The sequence below is a fragment of the Perognathus longimembris genome, chromosome 8 (genome assembly GCF_023159225.1).
Source record: "Perognathus longimembris pacificus isolate PPM17 chromosome 8, ASM2315922v1, whole genome shotgun sequence".
Taxonomy (NCBI): domain Eukaryota; kingdom Metazoa; phylum Chordata; class Mammalia; order Rodentia; family Heteromyidae; genus Perognathus; species Perognathus longimembris.
The window spans coordinates 57,613,992-57,626,364 of record NC_063168.1 but is presented as its reverse complement, the minus strand read 5'-3'; the positions used below and the strand labels follow the sequence as shown (position 1 = coordinate 57,626,364).

The window sequence follows — 12,373 nt, the reverse complement described above, 5'->3', positions numbered from 1 at the left end:
CTCAATCTTCCAGGAAGATTTCCCGACTTTCTGCTCTTGCTTCCTCTCTAAAGCCTCTGGAAGGGAGAGTTCAAATACTGTTCACCTCTGGATTCAGTCACCCATTCTTACAGTAATATGGACTTTAATACTAGCAGGGGTTGGGACTCGAGTTTAAACTCAGGGCCTGACACTACCGCTAAACCACACGTTCAGCCCTATCGTTCACTGTTGTTGTTTTGTTTATGGTGTTCATTTGCTTTTGTTTTTGTTTTAATAGCATCCCCCTTCTTTCCCCAGGCATGTGCCGGGACCAGGATCTTCCTCTTTTAGGCAGGCCACCACACCCAGCATCCCCCATGCTGAACTCTCCCAGACTTTTCTGCCAAGTTATCCTGCAACTGTGATCCTCCCAACCGAGGCCTCCCTCCCTCCCAAGTATCAGGGACTACGGAAGAGGGCAGCTGGGAGCTCAGGGATGTTTTGTGTAATTGGAATGAATGGGAACGGTGTTCGGGTCACCCCGTGGCTAACAAGTAAGTTCAGCTAGTAACATTTTAGGTTCTTTCATAACCTGGTATGGAACTTTTCTTTCCAGGCCCCACAGGGAAATATACATTTTTTTCCAATACAACCGTACCTGTGTTCCTAGGGAATGGATCTCAGTAGCTGGTAGGTCAACGCTGTCATCTCAGCCACGGCAGAGAGGACGCTGTCCCCACAGCAAATCCCCAGGGGACTGAAATGCCACCGCTTTCCCACGGGACTCGGCCAGCATCCCTTCCCAGGGGCGCCCACAGAGCACCTGCCCATAAACATGGCGGCGCCCTTCTCGGCTTCTTGCCGCCGGGTCCGCGGGGGGCGGCCAGGCCTTGCCAGTACTCGAGGACTTCCGGCCCGCGCCGGCTTCCGGTACGGCTGGCATTTAAACGTGCGCGTGAGGCTGGCTGCTGCTGGTGGCATCTGCCGGTGCGGAGCCTCGCGCTGGGGCCGGGGCCGGGACCGGGGAGCCTAAGCATCCTTTCGCCACGCCCGGGGGGAGATCGGGGACCCCCCAAAACCCTCTCTCCAGACCTGGCGTCTGGTCCGTTTCGTTGCAGGTTCAGCTGTTGCCCCCTGCAGTCCCGATCACCTTCCTCCCGCGCGCGGCCCGGCTGCCCGATGAAGCCGGGGCTGGGCTCGGTCCAGCCGCAGGGAGGGCGCGCGCCCGGGCCATGGTGCGGCTGAGCCCCGCGCTCGGGTGAAGACGGGCGCGCCCCGGAGGGTGCCTTCCCCAGGAGCCGCGATGTTCAGCTGGCTGGGAAGCGACGATCGCCGGAGGAAGGACCCCGAGGTCTTCCAGACGGTCAGCGAGGGGCTGAAGAAACTCTACAAGAGCAAGCTGCTGCCCCTGGAAGAGCACTACCGCTTCCACGAGTTCCACTCGCCCGCCCTGGAGGATGCCGATTTCGACAACAAGCCCATGGTGCTGCTGGTGGGCCAGTACTCGACGGGGAAAACCACCTTCATCAGGTGAGCCCACCCCGCCGCGGGCGGGCACCTCACCTGGGCATGCTCCAGCCAAGGGACCGGGGAGAAGCTTAAAGCTAGGGGCTCGGGAGAAAACCATAGGTGTGGCCTCTAAAGATGATTACCACCCCCGCCTCCAGTATCATTCCCAGTCCCCTCCCGGATCTACAGGGTGATGCTGTTCCTCTCCGTAGTACTTAGCCCCAGGCTCAGGTGGGCACTTTGAAACATTCGCATTCAGAATCAACTCAGTTCTCCCATTTTCTGGATGATGGAACCGACTTTCAGAAGGCGCAAGTGGGAAGACTTATGGTCTCTGGCACACCTTAGGCTGGTGGGGGTGTCTTAACCACCGCACATTTCAGGGCCCTGTCCCTCATAGCCGGGACCACTTCCCTTTACTTCTGATAGCGCTCAGCACTTAGATGTCGGGGCAGGGAGTGGGGGTTTACGGTTGCAGCTGAGTTGTTGGATGGTTGTTGGCTTGGAAATGGGAGTGAGCTGGAGACCCTGGTCACCACCTCCACCCATGCTTGATAATGTCATTTTCCTTCTTCCTGGCAGAGCTCTTAAGGGTATCTCCTGTAGACTTGGCAGATGAAGAGTCCAGAAACAAATTCCTTGTGATTTTTTTAAAAAATCTTCTTTCATCTATAATGGTTCAATAGTACTACCAAAAGACTTAGATATAGAAGGAATACTGGCATTGCTTCATCCAGCGCCTTGACTTTCTAGGTGAGATAACTGGAGGCCAGAGAGAAATTAAATGAGTGGTCCAAAGCCATATGGCCAAAGACCTGGGATTGATGGACTAGACGCATGTGAGGAGGTGGTTGGCTAAAAGCCTGTAACTTTGAGGGTGAGTCAGCCATTCCTTTGAATGACAGGAGCCTGGAGCTAGAAAGATCCTCAGGAAGCCAGCCTGCATTCAGACAAGTCCACTAGAATGAAGAGCCCTCTTCCTATTTTCAAAGACCAGGCCCTCTCCAATCCTCAGGGCACACAGCTTTGCAAGGACAGGCATCTATTCCCTGGCCTCATTTAGAGGCATTCTAAACTATTGAGGGTGCCTGTGACACCCTCCTCTTCCCCTCCCCTTTGAGACTCATGCTCCTATTAGTCTAGGAGAGAGATTTGGTTCCCACAAAGGGTTTCAAAGCCATGGTCCTTTGGTTCTATTGATTGGATGTTGGGGCATCTGCAACCTGCAAAGCCATGTTTAGTGAGGAGAGCAGAAAAATTAACAGTCTGGTTACTCATTTTCTAGGTACTAATTTTCTCTAATGCTAAGGCTTGGAACAGAAGCTTCTAGAAGCAAGATGTGCTCCATGCTAACCTTTCATATCTGGACATAGCTCCAGGTCAAGTTAGTCTTTGTGGAGTGGATAATCTTGGGCTCTAAGGCTTTGAGAGATCAAATGATTTCTAAAGTTAGTGTCATGGCTTTGTGGACGCTTGTGTTTTATGTTTTGAGATGTAGTCCATTGCTTTTTACCTTTTCTAAAGTTTAGCACCTCCTTTGAAAAATCTAATACTAATTGACCTATCTTTAGAAAAATGTACATACAGTCCAAATTTACATATCATGTTGGCGATCCAAGTTGGACATTACTGGACAAATCCAATCCCAGTCTCTCATTTTATTAAAGTTTGCATTACTGCCAAAGGTACTTAAGCACTACCTGGGTTCTCTACATGGTTTCCTTTGTGATCACTGTCCTTCCCCATGTGAGTTTATGCCCCACAGGAAACATGGACTCTTTGCAGATTGTTCCTGCCCTGCACAACCCTCCCTGGCTCTCTGGACACACTTGGATGTAATCTTAGGACTTTACATTTTTGGAGCATCTTCATTCCAGGGCATGAGTACTTGTAAGCCAGCATCTGTGCTAGTCTCAGCTACCAGAGGTTCCCAATGGACACCTTGCAGAATGGGAAGGAAGATGAGTGAACGACCTAAAGGGCAGAGTCCTCTGGCAGCAAACAGGTTTAAAAGCCTTTGGTCTGAGACACCCTCCAGGCTTTGCCTGAGTCATCACTGGCTGATACTGAGTAAGAAAGTGGCAGACCGAGTCCCCCTGTAATATTCCTTATCTGAGGGAGACAGAAGGCCAGGAGAGGCACATCCCTCTTCTTACTTACCCTACAAGTCCAAGAGTTCCCCCTCCCTACTCATGCCAGTAACTGAATATAGCTCCTGCAGCTTCCCCTCCTTGGAGACTCAGCCCACAGGGTAAGGAGGGATGGTAGTACAGGAACCTTCCAAACCACATTATGCATTTGTTTCCCTTATCACTGAAGCTAGCTAAGTTATCTCTCTCTCTTGCTCTCTCATTCTTGCTCACTTGCTCGCTTTTTTTGTATTGGAAAGTGCATAAAAGAATAAATATAAAGAAGACATAATTGTTCAAAATCCCATCTCACAGGAGAAATTATTTGAGATAACATACATACATATATATACACCATACCATATATATATATATTTATCTTTCCAGTATTTTAGATGTTTTCTACCTTCACTCAGATCATGCCATTTGTATAATTCTGTATACTACAATTTGTTTTTACTTGAGCATTTCCCATATAATCATCATTTTTATCCACCATGTAATACTTTTCCTAATGTAGATATAATTATCCACTTGACTAGCTGCTTCCTTTGAGTGTTTCATGTTTGTTTCTAATTTGTCTGCCATGAGAGAACCACCCAGACAACTCTGCCTATAGCATTTCCCCACAAAATGGACTTCTTTTTCCCCTAGAAGGGAAATTACTAGACCAAACCTGCAGCATTTTTGTTTTTAATAATTTTTGGATTTTTTTTAAAATTAAGAGCCATATTTTTCAGTTGCTTCCTAACAGATTGAGCATAGCATCCCTTCCCCCGAGTGAATAATATGTTTCATGCCTGGCTCTCAGCATCCCCCTTTCCCCTCTATGCTTTTTTGCCTGATTCTCATCTCCTATCCCATGCCTGAATCTGTGAGACCCTTCCCTCAAAAACAAAGACTTGCCTATTGGTTCACTCCAATCCTTGGCTTTTTGCCTCCTTGAGAAACCATCACTTTCAGTTCTGTATGTTTGCCACGGGGCCTATTTCTTGTCTCAGGAAGACTACACAGAAAGGACATTCTTCTAATAACTAATTGATGTGCTATGATCTCTGCCTGAAATAACTTCCCTGGCCTAAGGCCCAGCCCCTAGAGTAATAAAATAAACAATAAATTGGCCTGCCCACTGCTTTCTCCAACACAAGCTGCCTCTTTGCAAGACAGTAGCTCTGTGTCCCTCAGGCCCTGGCAGCCTATCTTCTTGCCTCTGCTATTTTCCTCCCTTCACTGTTTCCAGATCTGGCTGGCATGGAAACTTGGATCTACCCTCCTCTGCTGTCCCCCTGGTTACCCCTACTCACTGTGGTTCTTCTCTCTGTGTAGGTGGTAGAGGTGAAGAGCCAGCAGCTCCAGGAGCTGAGGAAGGCCCAGGTATTCCTGTGTCCTTCCTTCACCACAGTTGGCCTGCAATGTAGGCTCTTGGAGTTGAGGAGGGGCCTGGGGCTGTACAACTAAGCTGCCTGAGACCCCACAGGGGAGAGCTAGGCTGGTCTGGAGGCTGGTATGGTGCTTCTGCAGTACGGCCCAGACTCTGAACTATGCTGTGGTAGGGAAGGTTCCACTGTGAAACAAACTCAGCTGGCCATCTCAGCCTCCCACACTTCTTCAGGGACTCTGCATAGCCCTGGGAGGTGAAAACCTCAGCATCTGTTTGTGGGAGTTATTACCCCCAGGCTTTACAGTCTCACCACTCTGAGAAAGATGGTTATCTGAAAAGCCAAAAGGACCCCATCCCCAGGATATCCACTGACTTCTACAGAGCCCATCCTGTCAGCAGCAGATCCTGCACCATTTTAGTTCCTTGCTATCCTCTGTGATCAGTGGATGTCCTTCTATTGTCAGGGCTCAGATTTGCTGGTCTCAAAGTAGGACTGGATGAAAATCCATCGGCTTCTTCCAAGATCAGACCTTATTCAATATCTACCTTGAAAGTCAGATGTATAGAGTGCATCAGAAAAAGCCTGGACTAGAGGAGATATATCAGTGGAGAAAGGTCTACCTCTTGCTCCCATTGGCCATGGGGCATAGGCTCTGCACCAGGCTGGATCATCAGAACCCAGACTCCACTATTTCATAATGGAGAGACCAAGTTAGAAAGGCTACCCTAGGTCAAGCCACCAAGCCTTTCTGACCCTGTTTCCTTATTTATACCCTGTGAAGAATAATAGCCACTTCTCCGAGTCACTAGGAAGAGGACAGAACAAATTTACCACTCTTACATTTGGGGTGCATCATTCACTTTCTTCTTTCTAGACAGATTCTCTAACATAAGACTTAGAGGCTGGTCTCCAGAAGAAGAAAGGCAGCTCCTCTATGGAACTGCCATAGTTAAGGTAAAGTGAAGATGATTCTGCACCCATCCAAGGGCTGGAGGAGGAGCATGATGCTCAGAGGCAGTAGTACCCTGGGCAGGATGTTCTGTCTCAGCTGGGGCCAACAAGGGGAGACCAGCAGGAGGCTGGACAGTCTGGGTACTACATTCTCCCTCATGCTAGAATCACTTCTTCCCACCCATGGCTGAAGGTACTGTGTACCAGGAACAATGGTGGGTACTCTCAGAAACATAAAGCCAGCTCATCTCAACTCAGCCATCAAAAGTCTCCCATCTATACCTCATTTTGTATCTGCAGGTTCAGAACTGTTACCCTAAACTACTTGAGGCTAATAGGGAAAATATTACCCAGATCCCATTTTAAAACTGAAGCACTTGTGCCTTAGTGACCCAAAGATACAGAAGTATAACACAAAGACCTGCCATACGGGCAGATAGTGGGCTCGACTTTCAGAGGACACCTGAACCATGTCACATAAGAGCTGTGAAATGTTTAGGGAAGAGTAAGTCTGGATTGGTGGGGGGGTGGGGGTGCAGTGGGAAAAGAATCAGTTAAGACTCCTTGAGGGGACATTTGAACTGGGGCTGGAGATTATGTAGTAATGTGCCGCATACCTACAGATCACACTAAGGTGCTTATTTTCTCCAATTATTGTCTGTGCTGTTGTGGACAAATGTGTGGTGTAACCCTTGCTTTTCCAAAACTATTATATAGTGCCTCAAACTTTTTCACTTTTCTAACTGAGGTAATTAGAAACCACATATTATCTCATTTTATAAAGACCATGGCTGTTGGCCTTTCAGGCAACTTGTCCATGAACTAACCTCCCAAGAGGTATTCTTCAGTGAATAAGCAGAGGTACCTAATCCAACCTAAATCCTTCAGCAGCAGGATTTGCAGACCCCAGGTTTTCTATTCCCCTCTTCTGGGTGGAATTCAAGCAGCAGCCCAAGGCCTGCCCCATCATGGAGCTAGATGCTTGGAAAGACAGGCTGGGTTAAGATTCTTGGCTCTATGCCTTACCCTGGGTACTTAGGTCACCAGTAAAGCAGGCCACATACTTAGATTGCAGCCAAGCAGGGCACCAAAAAATGAGGAAAATGTTATGAAATAACTTTTACTTAAGAAGCATGTGAAGAAAAGTAGTCCTCATGGGGAAAATAAGAACTGCCTTGGACTTGCCACACATACTTTATGGTTTCGCCATCATTTATTTTGCATCACATGGCAAAGGAGAGGAACACCAAAGTCTATTCAGCATTTCAGACCTCCAAATATGCTCAATTGGCCCTGAATTTGGGCACTCTAGGCCTCAGTTTACTCAACTGCAAAGATGACAAAAGTGCTGTTATGTCTCAGAGAAAATGGGGCTGATTAAGTAGACTGAGACAGGTAAAGGATCTAGAACAGCACCAGACACATGACAGAGGCTCCGCCCATCCCATCCCTCATTCCTCTGTGCAGCCCCCTCTCAGCTGGTCCCACCCAGGCTTCAACCCACTTTGCTTTTTTTACACATCTGTGGGAATGTTTTCACCCAGCAACAGAAGCGATATTGTCTTGCCTCCCATTAAAAGAAAGAAGGAAAAGCAGTGAATGAGATCCCCAGAAGATTTTCCTTTTCAGACACAGTGGTGGCTTTGTTAGAGGAACACCCATTGCTACAAGCCATACCCAAATACTCAAATATCCTTGAGAATTTATCCAGCCTCATGCTCACTGCCTGGCCAAACTGTGCCCCTAGACTTGCTAGTGGCCTCTTTAGAGTCTGTGATTTCCCCAGATACATATACAGTCAGCAAGTTTGGAGTTACATCAGCTTAGCAGGACCACGGACCTACCAAGAGGCCCTTGTCCTAGCTACAGGCAGCAGCGGCGGCTCTGGACTGTGCAGGAAGCCAGTGTGCTAGGCTGGACAGCATTGCACTTTGTTCATTTGCTGAGCACAGCCTGTCCCCCCAGGGGTGGAATCTGAGATGGCCCTGTGAACAAGATACTACATCACTGCTGTTTGGCCCCGCTCATTCGGGACATTTTTGAGGCTGCCTCAGAATAGTTCTTTCCACTCTTCTCTATTTCTGCTGTCCCTGGAATTTTTGACGCTTCCCACCCCAAACCACCCTTGCCACATTCTCTACATGGGCCTGCCTGCATAGGACTTCTCAGCCAAGCACTCGTTCTCCCAAATCACAGCATTGATTCCCACAGGGCCCACTCTGGTCACCTGATAGCATTAGCTTGTGTGTGTCACTCTGCAGTCATTGAGGCTGAGCCGTGCACCCAGGGGATGAGTGGATCCCTGGGCTTCTGAACCACAAAGCCTCACTTTTCCTCCAAGGCCTGGCCAGCATTTTGCTAAGCCCTGGAGGTTTTTTTGTGTGACCTTTCCTGTGCCATTCATCAGTCCGAGTTCCACATGGGTCTTAATCCTTTGGGTCTGTCTGGACATGGTTACAATTCCTGTCCAAAAACAGGAAAAAGATAGATCATTATTAGTTATCTATTATTCAATAACTAATAATTAAAAGAATGAGTTTTTATTTATTTCTACTTTTTAACTAGAATTGCTTTTAGTTCTTATTCTAGTTAACGTTACAAAGTATACATTTCTCAAATATTAATGCATTATCCCTCACTTTTCTATATTCAATTCATTTCATCTTCAATTTATTGCTAGACTATTTCATAAACACCTAATTTTCCATGCACTATTGTAAGTATGTCTTTATTACTTTGAAACTCCAATCTTTAATCCCACCAATACATTCTGTACACACTAGGCATTGCATATATTCTATCCAATAGGCAAAAAATAAATTCATATTACTAATGTAGATTATGTACTTGTTTGTTATTCTGCTTAAAATGGAACATGCTGTATACATCCATAAGGAACACGCACTTACAGAGGAGACAAAATTGTAAACAATTCTTAGACAACTATAAGCTGACCTAAGTACCCCGAGAAAATAAAAGGAATATTCATTCTCAGAACCATTTACTGAAGAACTAGAAAGAATGAAGTTTTAAATCCAAGGGCTATGTTCAGATCCTACCCTACCATGATTGATGCATAACTTCACATTCGTTAAAACAGGAGGCTTTTTTAGATGCCAAGGACTGGGCTGTAACTAACGTTATCCTCAGAACACCCATGAGGTGGGCTTTCTTATTAGGCCCATTTGACAAGGAGGATCATAGCACTCAAATCACAGGGTAAAGATAAAGTAAGATCGTCCACTGAGTTTTTAGAACAATGCTTGGCTCATTGCAGGTGCACAGATAGTCTAAACCATGATCATGACTTCTCTGTGTTGCAGAGGTAGGCACTGAGGTTTGTAGCTGCTCAGTTCTTTCTGAAGGCCTCACCTGTTATGGTTAGCGAACTCAGGGTGTGGCCTCAGGTTGTTGTGCTTCCCTGGCTCTCTCTGGACCCCTGTAGAAGGCACACTGAGAAAGCAGGAAGCCAGGTACAAGGGTACAACCATTGTTTTTATTCTTTCTCATTATAGCCCCAGTGCCAGCTCTTGACATGACTCTCTGGACGGAGGAAATCCTACCTTCACACCCTGGTTGTTGGGCTGGGATCCTGGAGGCATGAGGGGCTTCCTAAAGCAATCCAGACCTCCCACACTGTTCCTGGTGGGCCTAGCTTCTGTGCTACAGTGATTCAGGCTCTGACTGAAGCAGATTAACAGCTTCTTTTGCTTAGTTAGCACTAAGCTACCACAGCTCCCAGTCAAGGCTCCTTAGGGACAGAGTACATAGCAACCCAATTTAAACTGCCATGCCTCCATGGAGTAAAGTACATCCTGAAGGCACAGGTAGCAAGCCAAGGACTCAGGAAACCCAGGAGACCTCTGAGGCTCTTGTCCATCTGGGAGGGAAAGCGTGGCAGGGAACTCAGGCTTGGGCCAGACTTGGCTCTCTGCAGTGTCTTCCTCAGAGTAGAAGAGAAAGCCCAGTATTTGGTTACAGATGTTTGGTTTCCAGCTATAGGACATGCTGTTTTAACTCCAGAAAGCCACATAATGCCTCTATGCCTTGGTTTCCTCAGTAACCACCTGGAGGACTTCTTTCTGAACCATTTGGCAATGTTGTCAACCCCTTTAGAATTATGTGGAAGAGTCTATTATGAGGAAGATGAAAGCTTGGTATAGAGCAGGTGATCAACCTTGACCGCATGCTCAACTCAGCTGAAGGCCTTAAAAATAAAGTAGCAAGTGCTTGGGCCTCGCTCCCGCCTAAACAGATCACAGCCTCCGGTAGAGGCTCTGGCACCATCTGGTAATGGTCCATGGGCCTAGAGTATGCAGCCAGGGCTCAGAGCTTTTGTTAAGACCTCCGTGTTTCCTTTCCAGTGTCACAGTCTCCCTCTGAGCATGAACACAGGCTCTTGGATTATAACGAAAGGGAAGATTTTCAGTGTTCCTGAGTGTTTCCCTGCCCCTGCCCCCATGGGTCTGTGTTTCTTGGGCAATGTCCCTTAGCTCCTATTCTGTCCATCAGGGCCTTGGAAGGTACTCAGACTCACCACTGGCCACTCCCACCCCAGAGCAGTTCACACTCCTTCCTGCAGTCTAGTTTCCTGCTCTGTCTTTAGCATTGTTCCTGGCCATTGCTCTTGGCCTCTGGAAGGGACTGTGGAGAAAAGCAAGTAGCCTTGGCTTCTCACTTACTGCCCAGGCCTAGAGAAGAGTGGAAAGGTGCCTGCTACCTTAAGCCTCAACCAGAAGTTCAGAAGCAGTCATCGCTCTTTGTTTCCTGCTCCCTTGGAGCACCTGTCAGCAATGGACAGGAGCAGGTTGGGGTACATGACTGGAGATGACACCATTCTCACACTGTGGCTCAGGGAACAGAGAGGACCCTGGAGGTCACATCAACCAGTCTAAGGAAAAAAGATGAAGGTCTGCTTTTTTTAAAATATTGGTTATAGGGCTTGAACTGGGGCCGGGGTGCTGTTTCTGAGCTTTGTTCATTCAAGGCTAGTGCTCTACTACTTTGAGCCACCACTCCACTTCCAGTTTTCTAGTGGTTAATTGGAGATGAGAGTCTCACAGACTTCCTGCCCAGGCTGGCTTCAAACCCTATCCTCAGACCTCAGCCTTCTGAGTAGCTAGGATTATAGGCATGAGCTACCAATGCCTGGCTAAGGATCTGCTTTTATAGGCCTCTCCCACCATTACTTGGGGTGCAGGAAGAAAACATGGGAAAATCATCACATAAAAACACTTCTTTGCCTCTCTGGTTGAGGTAGTATGTAACCTCCCTTACCACTATTATTTTTTTCATCTAGGCCATGAAAATTAAAAGTTACCAGTAAGCTGAGTGCCAGTGGCTCATATCTGTAATCCTAGCTACTCAGGAGCTGAGACCTGAGGATTACAGTTCAAAGCCAGCCTGGGAAGGGAAGTCCCTGCGACTCTTTATCTCCAATTAATCATCAAAAAAGCCAGGGCCTGGAAATGTGGCTTAGTGGTAGAGTGCTTGCTTAGCATGCATGAAGCCCTGGGTTCAATTCCTCAGTACCACATAAACAGAAAAAGCTGGAAGTGGTGCTGTGGCGCCAGTGGTAGAGTGCTAGCCTTGAACACAGAGAGGCTCAGGGACAGAGCCCAGGCCCTGAGTTCAAGCCCCAGGACCAGCAAAAAATAAATAAATAAACAAACAAACAAATAAATAAATAAAAAGCCAAAAGCTGTGGCTTAAGTGGTAGAGCCTTGAGCAAAAAAAAAAGCTCAGGTCCTGAGATCAAGCCCCAGAACCAGCACAATTAAAAAAAAAGAAGTCACCAGTAAATTTTCACTCAAAAGGGTTTGAATAATCCAAGCCCAAGGTCTGGATAATGCATTTTAAATATATTCTCATCCTGGAATGCTTGGGCCAAATAGATAATGATAGAAAAGTAACAAGTATATGCAAACTGCTTCTATGCTTAAAAAATGCATTTCTCTTTAAGTATGTATGAGCCCACAATACATAGTACATGCCTGCAGAGGACATTTCTAGAAGGATACAGGGTTCAGAGTACAGATCTTACAAGTCTAGGCTGGCTCAGAGATTTTTTTTTTATAGTTTTCTCCACAGTTTTTCCTTTGTATCCTATGCAAGTTGTTTGATATGTAATTATCAAGCATATTCTACATACACATAAGTACTGATCTATGAAGACCAGCATAGTCTATGGACAGCCTTATTCTATGCTTTTGTATAGGAATCTCAGCTGGTTATCTTCAGCTATAAGAATCATTTTCAATACAAGCTTTATTTACAAATAAAATCCCAACTTTGATTTCCTCTACCCCATTTCTGATTTGGGGAGGAGGATAAAGAACAAGACCAAAGCAGACAAGTCTGAAGTTCCACCTCCTCCCCAGAGTTCCTGGGATTCATGAGCTCTCTCTGCTGTGGACCTTTCCTTCTCCTGTGACTCATATG

The 12,373-nt window shown here is 46.9% G+C and overlaps 1 protein-coding gene and 1 long non-coding RNA gene across 2 annotated transcripts in view; one reads left to right on the top strand and one right to left on the bottom strand.

Moving 5' to 3' along the window:
- The first annotated feature begins 939 nt into the window (after nt 1-939).
- Nucleotides 940-12,373, top strand: part of Ehd3 (EH domain containing 3) — a 29,634-nt gene continuing 18,200 nt past the window's right edge. Inside the window, exon 1 of the mRNA XM_048353184.1 lies at nt 940-1,491. Within this exon, the coding sequence (XP_048209141.1) occupies nt 1,265-1,491 (227 nt within the window). The 5' untranslated portion in view covers nt 940-1,264. The remainder of the gene's footprint in view (nt 1,492-12,373) is intronic.
- On the bottom strand, nt 1,522-12,359 carry LOC125356588. Its single transcript, XR_007211932.1, has 3 exons — nt 12,349-12,359; nt 4,551-4,555; nt 1,522-2,045 (listed from the first exon to the last, which is right to left on the bottom strand). It is a non-coding gene; the product is annotated as an uncharacterized LOC125356588 (long non-coding RNA).